Source organism: Pipistrellus kuhlii, unplaced genomic scaffold (genome assembly GCF_014108245.1).
Source record: "Pipistrellus kuhlii isolate mPipKuh1 unplaced genomic scaffold, mPipKuh1.p scaffold_m20_p_1, whole genome shotgun sequence".
In the NCBI taxonomy this organism is placed as follows: domain Eukaryota; kingdom Metazoa; phylum Chordata; class Mammalia; order Chiroptera; family Vespertilionidae; genus Pipistrellus; species Pipistrellus kuhlii.
Genome location: NW_023425404.1, coordinates 186,257,133 through 186,272,347, shown reverse-complemented (window position 1 = coordinate 186,272,347; position 15,215 = coordinate 186,257,133). Strand labels below are relative to the sequence as shown.

At 46.6% G+C, this 15,215-nt stretch overlaps 1 protein-coding gene across 4 annotated transcripts in view; it reads right to left on the bottom strand.

Annotated features, from left to right (window-relative positions):
• Positions 1-9,602, bottom strand: part of CCDC149 (coiled-coil domain containing 149) — a 100,841-nt gene extending 91,239 nt beyond the window's left edge. For 2 of the 4 annotated variants that reach the window (XM_036419339.2, XM_036419359.2), the window contains exon 1: positions 9,432-9,593. In XM_036419339.2, the coding sequence (XP_036275232.1) occupies positions 9,432-9,479 (48 nt within the window). In that variant the 5' untranslated portion in view covers positions 9,480-9,593. Of the gene's footprint in view, positions 1-9,431 lie in introns of all 4 variants that reach the window. The other 2 variants (XM_036419378.2, XM_045573637.1) reach the window with 2 other exon arrangements.
• Between the last annotated feature and the right edge of the window lie 5,613 nt (positions 9,603-15,215).

Below are 15,215 nucleotides of genomic sequence, written 5' to 3'. Positions count from 1 at the left end.
ATAGCAAATAATAATGAAAACAGAGTAAAATAGGAGAGGGAAAATGAAAATGGGAAGATTTCAAAATAAAAAATTAACAAAAGATTTGTGTTCCTTAGGGACTGAGTGTCCCCTACCACTGGTGCCACGTTACCTGATGGGCTAGAGATGCAGATTCTCCACTAAGCAAAGTCCTCTGCTGTGAGGTACCCAAGGCCCCAGTGTGGTCTTATTGGTGGAAAAACAGGCAGTGAGAAAGAAATATCATTCGCTCTAGTCATTTTCATTCAAGGGCTAGCCAAAGTCTTCTTCTAATCTTCAGCCCATTATTTTACTCAATGCGAGAGTCAGTAAATTAATTTTTAACATAGTAAGAGTATAAGTTGTCAATTTTAGAAGCACATGTGCAAATTTCCCTGCACAGGAGAGAACATGAATCCCATCAGATAAAAATAGCGGTTGTGCTCACTTTCCCCTACATGCTAATTTTAATAAACTTACTCTGAAATCATCTGCCTCTATGAGGAGAGCTGTTCATCAAAAATTCGCCCAGTAAGCACTAAGCTTACTCATGGGAGTTCTAGTGCTCCCAGAGACTGAACAATGCAGAGTTCTAAATGGAACTCCTCCTCCTCTCAGCAGACTCCACCTTCTGTTGGACCCAGCATCCCCACTCTCTAGACACCCATCAGGGGTCATCTTGGACTCTCTATTTCATATCCCAACCCAGTTGGCTGTGAAATCATGAAGGGGTCATCCTTTAAACTCTTCCTATTGCCATCCCTTTTTTTCTATTCCCACTGATGCTGTATCCACATCATTCATTCAAGCATCCAAGCATTCATATAGTCTACATGTATTGAGCACCTACAAAGGGCAAGATACTATAAGTGTTAAGGTCACAAATGAATAACATGTGGCCATTACTTTCAAGGAATTCTAGATCTTTTGGATCCAGTTGCAAGAGAGACAAGTTAATGATTAGTTCAAAAACCATGTAAGTGGAATGATATAGACGCAATAGAAATATCTGGGAATGTTGATGGGGACAGAAAAACTAGATTATTGGTCTCTCATTTATCCTTTCCTGATTCCTGGCTGAGTTACCAAATTAGTCTTTATTTGGCCAATGGAGGCTTGCTGGTGATAAAGGCTTAGTGATTATTGAGTTCAGTGGAAACAAATCTTTCCCACATATTCTCATCAACTTGTATTCCAGCTAGAACATCATCCAGGGCCTAGAACAGCATCCAGTGCTACTAGCTCCCCTTCTGTCTTGCTTTGGAAGTCTTTCACCATCTGGTCCATCCTGGCTAGCCAACCTTAATGTCTGCTATATCTCAGCCCACTGGTTTCTGTCTTTATCTGGAGCATTTCCTCAGAGGTCAACCACCAGCCCAGTGTCATACTTGTTTCCTGTCATGACTGCCCATACCCTCTTCAAACCAAAGGGAAGGACACAGTTCAAATTCCACTTCTTCTAAGAAGCTTTCTCCCATTTCACAAAGCCTCACCAAATGCCTACATATGTATCTAGGATGTATTATTCACTTTCCACACCATTTTTTCATTTAATAACATTATTAATGTAGGTAATACTTTGAAATATTAACTGATACCCTATCTATCAATCCATTTTCCCTCTTTTTCCTATAACCCCCATGCTGTGTCTCCCCACATACTCCTCTCCCTTTTTAGAAGTTCAAGGGAAGGGAGAGGCATGACTCCCTTTTTAGAAGCCAGACATTCTGACTTAGTGTTCCAAAAAGGGGAGTGCCCAGCAGAACACAAGTAACAAAGTGTTTTGAGAGCCTGGTCCTAAAGACATCAGGGCATAGATGAGTTTCCCCACTAGCTCCCTTCCCCATGATCCCTCCACACACATAAAAGACTAGAAAAGATTTCTAAGTTGGGAAAGGGGAAAATCAGAGTGCAAGAAAGGATAAACACTGAGCTTTGCCCGGTCAGTGTGCAGTGGAAAGAAGGGAGTGAGGCCTGGGGGACAGAGGTGGGGGCATGGCTAGTTATATGGAAACCTGATGAGTTGAGGAATTGGACAGGGAAAGAGTAAAGTTTCTGTAGTGATAGCTGTCTTGAATATCCTTTTCTCCCTTTAAAAGATAATAGATTTCTCTATGTAAATTAGAGGCATAATTCACATAGAGAAAAATTCACCCTTTGTAGGTATGCTATTCTATAAATTTTCATAAACCTGTACAGGCTTGTAGCATTCCCACCATCAAAGCAGAGACTATGGCCATCGTTTCCCAAAGTTCATACGTGTTCCTCTGTAGTTGATCCACTCAATCCTCTCCCAGGCTCCAGCAAAAATCAATTTGGTTTTTGTCTTTTTTTGTTCTACCTTTTAAAGGATTTCATATAGATGGAATTTTACAGAAGGAGCATTTGAATCTCTGGCTTCTTTCAGTTACCAAATGTTTTTAAGAATCATCAACTTTTTGCATGTATCAGTAGTCTGTTCCACCTTAACACTGAGCAGGAGGGAGCACAGTTCATCTGCTCACCTGTTAATTGGGATTGTTTCCAGTTTTCAGCAATTATAAATAAGATCTTTCTAAGCATTCTCATACAAGGTTTTTGTCTGAACATGTGTCTTCATTTCTCCTGAGTCAATACCTAGGAGTAGGATTTCCGGGTTGTTTGGTTAAGTGTATGTATGACTTAATGAGAAACTGCAAAACTTTTGTTTTCAAAAGTGGGTATACCCTTTTCTATTCCTCTAGCCACGTCTGGGACTTCCCATGTGACTCATGCTTGTCAGCACTTGGTTTGCCCATTTTTCATGTTTGTTTTTCCATTCTAATAGGTGTGTCTTGGCATCTTGTGGTTTTCATTTACATTTCCCTAATGGCTGATGATGCTGAATATCTGTTCATATGCTTATTTTCCAGGCAAATCTCTTGCTGAGTGCACCTTCTGTTAACTCTTCTGCCCATTTTTAAAATTAGGTTGTTTGATGTGAGTTGTGAGAGTTCTTTATATATTCTGGATATATGGTATGTGTTCTGCTCACATTTTCTTCCAGTCTTTGGCTTGTCTTTACAAGGTCTTTTAAAAAATAGAAGTTTTTAATTTTGGTAAAGTCCAATTTATCCTTTTTTTTTTCCTCTTATCCTTGAGGATTTCTGTGTCCTATATATACTCTTCTTATTTCTTAACCTCTCAAATTTTGAAAGATCACCTCAAATAATAATAAGAGTAAATGTCCATAATTTATGTTAGGCATGCCCAGTTTAAAGACTGCCATCCCTAGGCTCCCTTGCAGCTAGCAATGGCCACATGGCTAAGCTCACCAATGGGATGCGAGCAGAAGTGATTTGTACAGCTCTGAAGACATCCTTAATTAAAGAAGAGTCCTTTGCTCTGAACTCCCTGCACTCTCTTTCTCTCTCTCCCTGTCCTCCCCACCTTCCCATGGGCTGTGACAAAACCACGACAACAACCCAGCTTTAACCATACAGTTGAGGACCAACCCCTAAGACACAGTGAAGTAACAAGTTGTGAGAAAACCTTGAGTTCTCAAATGACCCATGAATCAGGACCACTCTCCCACCCTGGCCCACCACATTGTGATGTAAAAGGCATCCACATATCTACCTGATTTAAAAATAACATATTGGGGGATGGGTTGGGATGGGATAGGGATCTTCAGTTTAGTGGCCTAGACTTTACCCTAATATACACACCCTTCTTCCTTAGGAACTACAAAATAACCCCATTGTCTCAGAACCCGGCCTGGTGTTGTGTGGTGCATCTATGTAGACAAGGGCACAATAATTTTCCAAAGTTTTCCTCAGCTCAGGAGTGATTTGGGAGCAACAGAATATGACTTTGCTTCCACCTTGGGCAAGAGCTCAAAGTCCCCCATGCCCAGAACAGTGAAGGCACTACACCAACTTGTTCTTCGTTCACCCAAAGCCATGTGGGTGTGGTACAGACAAAGGGCCAGAGAGGCCCAAGAGGGAACAGGGAGGACACCACAGTGACATCCAGTGACCAATAATCAGATACTAGACTGAAATGAGGAGAGAGTGGCTCAACAAAAATAGCCCTCCCCCTGTTCGGGTGGTTGGTTGAGCATTGCCCCGACATTCCATGCATCGTGAGGTTCAATTCTGGATCAGGCATGACAGGGTTTTGGATTCCCCCAATAAGGGATGTGCAGGAGGCAGCTAATCAATGTCTCTCTCTCTCTCTCTCTCTCTCTCTCTCTCTCTCTCTCTCTCTCTCTCTCTCTCTCTCTCTCTCTCCCTCTCTCTCTCCTTGCATCTCTCTCTAAAATAAATAAAAACATTTTTAAAAATAGCCCTCCACCCCATTATCACTGGCAGTGGCTGAGCACTACTTGAGCCCCCTAGAACTTAAATATAAGTTCAAGGAAAGGGAGAGGCATGACTCCAATCCAGCTTACATTTCCACCACCCTCACAGTGTGAACTTGTAATCAAAATTAAGGTGTTACAGTAAAATAAAGAAGTTTTCATTTTGTGAACACCTGAATTTGTGTCCTGAGGTTCCTGCTTATTGTACCAGTGATCACTAGACACTTTCTACCGGGCGGAAAGCTAAGCACTAACAGGGTTATTTAATTTGAACCTCACAATTATAACACCTATGAGGTAGTACTTTATTATCCTATTTAAAGGTGAGAGAACGAGGCTCAGAGAAGTTGCACAGCGTGGTGATTCTCTCAACATCTAGTCCCCTTCTTCTGGCAAACAGTCTTGAATGTCCCAGTTTCAGTCCACGTGATCAGAGCAGGGCCCCATGCACAACTCCAGGCCTAAGACAATCACATCACTACACTCCTGAGTGATTCCTCCCAGGAAAGGCAAATTATCTAAGTGAGTACAAATCCCGGGACTTTATAGGATCTACCACAAAAGAGTTTCTGGCTTCTCCTCTGGACTCGAACTTGAGAGGCTGAGACTGAAGGTGGTAAGCAAGCAGATCCAAAGATGGAGAGGAAGCATCTGCTTGAGCGCCGAATCCAGCTGTGCCCAAAGTCACACCTATTTTAGTCACATCAGCTGTGTGTTAGTTGAATAAGGCTGCCATAACAAAATGCCAAAAGCTGGTGTCTTGAAACCACAGAAGCTAATTCTCTGATATTCTTGGGAGTTGGAAGTTCAAAATCAAGGTGTCAGCAGGGCCATGCTCCTTCATAAAGCTCTAGGGCAGAATTCTTCCTTGCCTCTTCCTGGTTTCTGGTAGTGGCCAGCGATCATGGTGTTCTTTGGCTTTGAGTTGCATAACTCAAGTCTCTACCTGTCATCACATGGCCTTCTTTTCTCTGTGACTTCACCTTGTCTTCCCTTTGTGCAATTTTGTGTCACATTTCCCCCTTATCATAAGAATGTTACCCTGTTTCCCCGAAAATAAGACAGTGTCTTATATTAATTTTTGCTCCAAAAGATGCTCTAGGTCTTATTTTCAGGGGATGTCTTATTTTTCCATGAAGAAGAATACGGTACACATTTATTGTTAAATGAAAATACAGGAAATTTATTACCTGTATACGGTATGGTAGTACGGTAGTTGTTAACACAAACCAGACAAACTGTGAATCCTACAGTATCAAGAATTTACTCATTTATTCAATGACAATCATGTCATTAGCTTCTGGAACATCATCATAACAATCCAATTCCTGAATTTCCTGGTGAATTTCTTGTGACTCCATTTTTTCAGAATCGGTGGACCAAATCTCTCATGTTTAGCCTGGGGGGGGGGGGGGGGGGCGCGGGGCTTATTTACAGGGGAGATGCCTTATATTTCACCCAGAAGGAAACCTGAAAGTATGTCTTATTTTCGGAGGATGTCTTATTTTCGGGGAAATACGGTAGTCATTGGATTAGGAGCACACTCTAATGACCTCACTTTAACTTGATTACATCTTCAAGGACACTATTTCCAAATAAGGTGACATTCACAGATCTTCTTGGGAACATAATTTGACCTTCAACATCAGCCAAAATATTCCCTCTACTATGAACCACTTTGGGTTGGGTTTTTGATCATTTGCATCAAGAAACAGCTAGAATCCTGGCCAGGTGGAAAGTCATCCCATATACCATAAGGATGCGGGTTCAATTCCTGGTCAGGGCACATACCTAAGCTGTGAGTTCCATCACCTGTTGGGGCACATACGGGAGACAACTAATCAATGTTGTGCTCTCATATCGATGTTCCTCTTCCTCTCTCTCTCCCTTCCTCTCTCAAATAAATAAACACATCCTCAGGTGAGAATAAAAAGAAAAGGAAAGGAAAAGAAAGAGGTACAGCCAAAACTCACACCCCAGACCTCAGCCAACAACTGAGACAGATAGCTATGCCCTTAATCACAGAGCCAGACTCTTCCCCTCTTCAAAACTCCTCTCTTTCAAAGTCAGTGGCTATCCTTGGGGCAGAGGCCCAGGGTTAACTGTCTTCCATCTGCCTAACAGCCACTGCATACAACACAGTCAAGGAACACAAGAGTGATTGCTATCTAATTAATTAACCAAAATTTATTAGCCATGGTTTATCATAGGGCAGTAGCCTGAAAGATGGCCAGGATTTTTATCTAGGAAATAAAAAGTTATTGATTGCCCGCACGGCTGCCTTTCAAGATCTTCCCTTGATTTTGAGAGATCACCTCAGGAGGTGATAAGGAGAACATGTCCCCCTCCCCAGACATTTAATTTTCAAAATCGACTATCAGCCATGCCCCTTTCACACGCATGGCCACGTTTACTCCAGGGCCTTTGAGAAGGCTGTCATTTCAGCTTGTTATACCTAAAAGATGAAAGTAAAACTGATGTCTGTAGAATCATTTGAAATGAAAACTGCTTCCTAGAGGCAAGCTAAGGAAGCAAACTGATTGAAAGAGAGCACAGGCTTTGGGCAGGCAGGGTACTGGCGTGCAGACCCTGCATGAGAGGTAGACACCAGGACTTCTGCAGAAATAGATGTGTGTCAGAAAGCCATCTTCATATGAGCTCCCTCTGGGGTGTCTCAGTCTTCCCACAGCCTTTCCCCTGGTAGCTCTACGGCTCAACTCTCTCTTCTCTTCTAAGGAGGGACATCGCTCAGATTAAGGCCCACTGTAAATCTAGGATGATATCATCCTAAGATCCTAAACTTGATTATGTCTGCAAAGACCCTATTACCAAATGAGTTCACCTCCATTGGAGAGCAGGGAGGGAGATTTCAATCCACTACAGTAGATTTGGGATGAGACTCAAAATATTGCATTTTCCCCAAAATACAAAATGACTTTGCACTCTTTGCTCCTAAAATGACTCTGATGCAGGTGATCTATAGATCATACTCTGTAAAACATTTAATCCAGTTGCTGAGGATTCAAAAATGAACAAGACATGGTCCCCTCCTTTAGAGAACCTACTGTCTAGTGCAGTGGTCGCCAATCTTTCAGACCTCACGGACCACCAGTGGTACACGGGCCACTGGTTGGCGACTGCTGGTCTAGTGGAAGATACAGACAGATGCCCAGATGATTAAAATACACAGTGTGGCCTAGTGATGCCAAGCTCCGGAGTCAGAAAAACCAGGGATCCAACTCTGCACCTCTAGCTGTGAGGTTCCAAGCAAGTTCTAAGCCTGTCTGAGCCACAGTCCCCTCATCCATGAAATCAGAAACAGTTGCTCCCTCACACCACTATGAGAGCGGGCCATGTAAAATGCTTAAGATCAAAGATGGACCCAAATCGTCATTAGCTATTATGAAGGTGGGAAGCATTTTGCATTCATTTTCACATCCCACAGCCCCTCCACATCCTAAGCCTTTAATAAATGCTTGTGGAAGGGAAGAAAGCATAAGTCTGGGATAGGCAAGACATGTCCTGGATCTCAACTTATTCTGCAAGCATTTTCTGAGCACCTTCCATGTATGGTGCTCCATGTAGGCCGCTGGGAGAAAACCAAATAAAACACACAGCCTGGGGGGGGGGGGGTGTGATAGATTACAATACAGTACACCTCCTTCCTTTGGTTCTCCAACCTTCATATTACATTTTTTTTGTATTTTCTTAGGATTCGTAGAGTTTGGAAAGGCCCCTCCCAAACTATACCATATGCTCCAGGAGTCCTTTAATGGCAAGAAGAGTCCTCTCTTTGCCACTGAATCCCAAGGACCTGCCAATGAACCTGACTCTTACGAGCATCTGGTGAGCATCTGTGGAGGTGGTGAACGTTCTGTTGCTATTTCAGAGTCCAACACTGGACTTCTGTGAAGAACCACCTCCAGCCTCCTGGACTGCTGGGTCTGACTCTTGATGGGCCAAGAATATACAATAGAAGCCCAGAGGATCTATTCCTTGACATAAAGCCTGATAAGTTGGGAGAGATGTGGACAGGCTGCAATACAATGTATCATAATTCTGTACAGTTAGGCGTTTCCAGTTACAAGACCAAGAGTAAACAAATTGAACGACAGAAGAAGCTCTGACATCTCCTTCCTCTTCACAACTGCAATGCTTTGCACGCGTGAGACATTAAGGACTGTTCCCCCGCTGACCCGGAGGCTCAGAGGACGTTCAGAAGGGAAAGCCTGTGTGCACTGGGATCAGGAAAAGAAGTCCCCTGCACCTCGGGACAGAGGCTGATTCTCAGGAGGGAGAGAAGAGCACGTTTCTGTGGATGGCCAGCCTGCCTAGGTGACATGGGTGACTGCATCACTGGACCAGCGGCCTGTGAGAAGGAGACATCAGCCAGCCCTCTCAGCTGGAGAGGTCAGGTAGCCCCTCTCGACTCCAAAGCTCTTAGGGTGGACGGAGGAGGAAATTGGATAAGAGTCCAAAAACACTGACCCAGCGGTGATTCTGACAAGATAGGGGGGCGTGGTGTTCTCTGCTCCCACAAACCCAGTGGCTCTGCACCTGTTTCCTTTAGTAGGCCCACAGTCTGCCCATGTGGACTTAATGGAGTGGTGCATGAATGGGGGCTAAGGAGGACCCTGAACTCCCCCGCTCAAAGCTCCTTTGCAGGTAATGAATGCCACCTGGCCCAGGGCGGCCCCAGGGCCCGGATTTCCCTGGCACCACCTTCCCACTTCAGCGCCGGGTGTCCAATCGCCAGGCTCCAAAACAGCGGCTCCCAGGAAGGCAGGTGGGGCTTGGCGCCCTCTCCTCCCTCCCGGATCCAGGCTCCACGCTCCAATCCGGGGCCCGGCCCGGCGGAGGGAAGGCCCCTCCCCACGGGCTGTCACCAGATGGCGCGGAGGCTGGTGGCCCCGGGCTAGACCCGGAGGAGCGGGCGGAGGAGCCGCGCACCTGGCAGGGCGCGCAGGGCCGGGCGCGGGGGCTCCGGTGCGCGTTCCCCCGCTCCGTGCGCGCGGCCCCGGTCGGCTCGGCCATCCGGGGGGACACGGCCCGGGACTGGGGGCCGCTCGCCGGCCCTTCCCGCTTGGCCTGGCCGGCGCCGCGGCCTCACCTCGCTCACCAGCCCCTGCCAGTCGCTCTCGGTCCGGTCGCCGTTCATGGCCTCCTGCTGCCGGCGCGGGCGGGCTGCCCCGGCGCCGTCCTCTGGGGCCTCCTCCTCCTCCTCCTCCTCCTCCTCCTCCTGCGCCGCCGCCTCCACCTCTACCCTCTGCGTCTCCGCCGTCGCCACCGCCGGGCCCCGCGAGGGCCTGGATGGAGCCTCGAGCCGCTGCGCCGCCGCCTCCTGCGGCCGCCCGCGCTGTCGCCTCCACGTCAGCCTCGGCGGGAGGAAGGGGAGGAGGAGCCGGGCCCCGGTGGCAGCAGCCGCGGCCCCGCCGGCCCGCCCGGCGCAGCCCGGACCCGCCCGGCCGCCTCCGGCCCGCTCCGGGCTCTAGGGAAGGGGCTGAGGCCCAGCGGTAACCCCTGACCTCAGCACTACAGATCTGCAGGCCAGGAGGAGGGCTGGGCAGGCACCTGTGTCTCCCACCCCAAGAAGCACACCCTCAAATCCTGCCCTGGCCCCACCACCATCGGGCCCCTGTTCTCTGATGGAAAGCACATTCTAAAAGGAGTTGTTGGGCATCTGAGTGAATGGACCACGTGTTCTGTATTTAACATTGTTTTCCAAGCATCTAAGGTTTATTTGTATTTATTTCTTAAGTGACCAGCTGTCATAAATAGAAGGAATGCGTAACAGTGAACAGTAAAGTGATATTGAATTCTCAACAGGTCCAAGAAGCTGAGGGTGATGTTTAACCCTTGGCAGGAGAGGGGCTGAGATGCATCCCCGACAAACGGAGACTTCCTCTAAGAGGAAGGACTGAAAGCCCATGGCAGGGCAGGTGAGTCTCACAGGAGTTTGTCATTCGAGGTGCTTTTCCTGCGCCACCTAAACCGCTCTCCGGGACCATCCCCAACAGTGAGCCTTCCGTTCCTGCTCAGCCCTGCCTGCCTGTGGAGATGAGCAGGTGGGTTGAGAGAAGCTGTGAATCCATTTTACAGGTGCAAAGCACACAGCCAATATTTATTATTTACTATTGCCTGAAATTTGTGCACAAGTGTTCCTCAGCCAGACCTGCACTCTCTCCAATACGGGAGCCCTCAGGGGATGTCCTACTGATGGCTTAGGCCCGCTCCCCATGGTTCTCTGTTCTCTGCGGGGCCTGCCTGCTTTACACCACTGCGATGGGCAAGCAGGTCCTGCTGGGTGCTGCCTGTGGACCTCGCTTGCCTGCTACCAGATTGCAGTAGGATGGCCAAATAGGTCCTGCTGTCTGCTGTCAATCAGCACAGCCAAACCCACCCGCCTGGGGGCGGGTCCAGCTGTGCCCCCCACCCTGGAATTGACAGTCCTGCCCTGCCTGGCTTTCCCAGCCCCATAGCAGCCGCGGCCACTGCAGGTCTGGCCCTGCCTCCCTCTCCAGCCCTTGAAGAAGCCTTGGCGGCTGCTGACCAAGCTCTCCTGCCGCTCTGCCCCCCATGCTGCATGTGCAACCTCATCCTGCCCAGTTGATCCCTTACACTGTAAGGCTTACAGCATCCTGGTTAATTAGCATACTTCTCTATTTTATATATATAGATTACTTTTAGCCCCTATTGATCCTGTAACAACCCTATGAGGTAGATTTTATCCCCATTGATCAGATGGGAAGCAGAGATTCAAGTAGGACCGTGGTCGGCAAACTATGGCTCTCTAGCCACATGCAGCTCTTTGGCCCCTTGAGTGTGGCTCTTCCATTTGAAGAAGTGGTGTTAGAAGAAGTTTAAGTTTTAAAAAATTGGCTCTCCAAAGAAATTTTAATCGTTGTACTGTTGATATTTGGCTCTGTTGACTAATGAGTTTGCTGACCACTGAATGAGGACATCTGGCTCCAATAGGCCCCATTCAGCATCTTGGAAATCTGCAAGCAAAACATCACCCCTGGGAGTTGCAAAGATTGGGACTCTAATGTTGGCCTTGTTTTGTTGATGTGGTAGGTTGTTTGCAACATGGCGTGAATAATTTCCTGCCTGTGTCCCAGCCATTGTCTGTAATTTTGACCCTTGGCTCAGCCATGTGACTTGCTTTGGCTGATGCAATGTTTGCATATGTGCTACACAAAGAGGCCTGCAAACACCTGTGCGGTCAGACTTACCCTTGCATACGTCCTTGGGAACCTCTGATCCCCAAGAAAACAAGCCCAGAAAAGCTTGCTGGATGATGAGGGACTCAGGGCCAACTCAGCTACCACATATGTGAGTGAGGCCATTGACTCCCAGCTGCCATGGATGAGACCAGCAGAACTGCCCAGCGGAGCTCTGCCTCGTTTGCTGCCCCATAGGTCACAGGCCACATAAACTGATGTGATTTTAAGCCAGCAATGTTTGGGAAGGGTTTGCCATATAGATCAACACATGACTGATACAACTGGTGACAGTAGCTGAAGAGCCTGGATGGCCTGCCTGGCAGCACGCAAAAAGCAACATCCCCTGGCATCCCGACCTGTTGGGTCCTCATCTAAAGAAGATTCTACAACAGATTCTGGCAGGCCAAGGACTGGGAGACTGCCAGTCAGCACCTTTATTCTGTGCCTGTTGTATACAAACCCTGTACTCACCCTGGGTTCAATAGCATTGCAGACCACAGCCCCTGTCCTGGGGCCCGTGGGGTTTTCAATCCTTACCATCAAGATTATGCTCTAAGGCAGTGGTCAGCAAACTCATTAGTCAACAGAGTGGCAAACTGCGACTTGCAAGCTGCAGGTGGCTCACAAGCTGCAGTTTGCCTACCACTGCTCTAGGGAATAAAAAGAGAGAAAAAGGGGCTAGAATGCAGCTAAGTCTTCTGACCGGGCCACCTTATCTATTCTCTTTTTAATCCAAGGAAGTGGAAAAAAGGTCATCCCTGAGCTGAACATCTAGGGTTAACTCAGCACCAAGCTCCTGATCTTAAACAGCCTGATGTCTCATGCTAAGAAGCAGGTACTGCCTGCCAATATATTGCCCTCTGGCAAACCATCTGGTTTCCTTCTGACCTGTCGATGAAATAGACGGTAGGAAGAGTGGACATAACTTGTTCCATCTGCCTTCCGCTGCCTCCTGCTCTCGGCTGGCATTCAGGTGGGAAAGCAGCCTGCCCCTTCGTTTAGCTGAGGCTTTCAATACCGCTGCTCCTTGGCAATGGTCACTGATATATCAGGCCGTCAGCTGCCAAGGATCTTACATGAGAGGCCACGTACCTCTGCACGAAGTCATTTCTCCAATTTGCTTTCCTTCTCTGAAGTAAGTTAGCCCGTGTTTAAGGTATTTTAAAATAAAATTAGGGCCCAGTTTGCATGGCTCAATGGTTGAGCGACCTTTGAACCAGAAGGTCAGGGTTCAATGCACTGTCAGGGCAAATGCCTGTGTTGTGGGCTCAATTCCCAGTGTGAGGCATGCAGGAGGCAGCTTATCTCTCTTATCATCGATGTTTCTATCTTTCCCTGTCTCTTCCTCTCTGAAATCAATAAAAATTTATATTTTAAATAAATATAAAATTGGGGAGGAAAGTCAAAGAGTGTAGGCTTCTTCCTTCGCCTTCCTGTGGAGAAACATCCAGCACAGTTGAACAGCATCTCCAGGAGCTGGATTCTCCTTAGAGGTTTCATGCCCCACCTGCCAGCTCGAACCTGCCTGGCTTCTGAGATGTGATGAAATCACATGTGATGAAATCATAAACCAAGGCAGTGTTGCTGCGAGCGATTTTTTTTTTAATCTCTTTTCATTTATGGAGCCTGACATTGAGTAATAATAATAATTAAGTGCCATTTAAGCTTTTAGGCACCTATACCAGCAGGCCTCTAGATACCTCATCAAGAGAAGCCCAGGCTGATGAAAACAACGCTAATTATATCGTTGGTTAGCTTTTTTCTTTAAAAAAAAAATGAAAAACAAGGAAAACTGCTGACCAACTCTTCTGACCTCTCGTGAAAGCAGTACATTAAATGCTTCATCTGACAGTCCATTTACACAGAACCAGTTTAAAACCAGCTGCCCTTGACTTGAATTTCCCTCCTAGAATTAAGTATTAACATGTGACTCTAACCTCTATTTTCTTTCTTTGTTTTAAAGTTAAATTTCATTGTATTTGCTGTAGAAAGAAGCTTGTGAAATCTCCTGTGACCTAGGTAAATTATTATAAATATTTTAGCTTAACTTCTCACATTTTTTTCTATGCATTTATTTGCAGTGGGGGTGAAGAGGGATGTTGATTTTTACTTTGGTGTGTTTATTCTATATTTTCTACCCTTTTGCAAATGTAAAATAAAAGCGCTATTAATAACAATTGTGTATTTTGAAAGCCCACATCAGGAGGGTTTATTTCTTCTTTATTTTTCAAATACAGTTGACATGTAATATTATTTTTGCATTAGTTTTAGGGGTACAGCATAGTGGTTAGCAGATACTTTACAAAGTGATCCCCCTGATCTTTTCAATAACCACCTGGCCCCATCCATAGTTATTACAATATTCCCTATGCTATACTTTACATCCCCGGGACTATTCTGTAACTACTGATCTGTACTTCTTAACCCCATCACCTTTTTCACCCTGCCCCCCAAACTCTCCCCCTTCTGGCAACCATCCGTCTGTTCTCTGTATCTATGAATCTGTTTCTGTTTTTGCTTGTTCATTTATTTTTTAGCCTCTATTTTCATGTTCCCTTAGCTCCCTGAGAAATCTCTAGGGACCCAATTTTTCCGTATAGATTCGTAGCCCCGGGGCCAGTTTTATTTATTTATTTCCATGCACCTATAATGGCAGAAGAAAGTGCTTGGATGCTTTTTGAATGATGCTTCTCACTTTCAAACATTGGAGAAGAGTTTAGATGTGGGAACTCCAAAAATAGCTTGACCTAAGAAATTAAACCAGCAGGTACTGATGCCAACAAAAGAAAACAAAAAAAAACAAGAAATCTCTGGAGAGACTGGGAAAGGGTGATGTGAATCTTTTGTTACAAACCTGAGCCTCTCATTGCAGGCTTTCTACGGATGTGCAGGTTGACTCTGGCCAAGTCTCAACAGCCTCAGACAAACAGGGAAGAACCCTAACGCTTTTGACACAACTTCTCTGGACAGTATTTTCAGTTAAGCAAAAATGCCAGAGTTTTCATTAAAGGAAATGAAGCAAGTCTGCGGGAGAGGTGTTTGGCTCGGTTTTTCTCTGAGCCATGCAATTGGGCAGTATTCACGGCCACTCCTTCCCCAGGTCACTTTTCTCCCGCCTGAATGAAGAAACCAAGGCTGATGGGCCTGAAAAGAAAATTATTCAAATGACCGTGGTTTGTGGTGGTAGATACAGATTTTTTTTTTTTTAATTAGCTCCATGAGAGTCAAGGTCCCCAATTCTTGCTCTTGTCACCGGAGGGCCATTTTGACAGGTCCTGCGAGGAGCCCCCCTGGGCTGGTTGCTAAATGCCTTCCTTTGTTCGTGATCTCCCCATCTGAGATCAGGAGACTGCAGGTGGCACGGTCCACTGCAGTCAAGGTCATGCTTCCTGCACAGCCCTGAGACCTGAGGTCCCCTGGGCCACTGGCCTCAATTCTATAAAAGATCAACATCCTCTCTTCTCTCTACCTGGGGACACTCTGCAAAGGGCCTCATCCATTTTTCTACCAGGGCCGGCAGCCAGACAACAGACAGGCAGGGGATCCTGGCCAGATTCCTGACTCAGAGCATCCTGTCTCTTAGCCCCCTGAGCTCCTGGGCCCTCACTCTGCCCCGCACTAAGCCCTCCCTGCCCAGCAACAAACAATCAGTTGCTGGCTGCTCCCCCGCT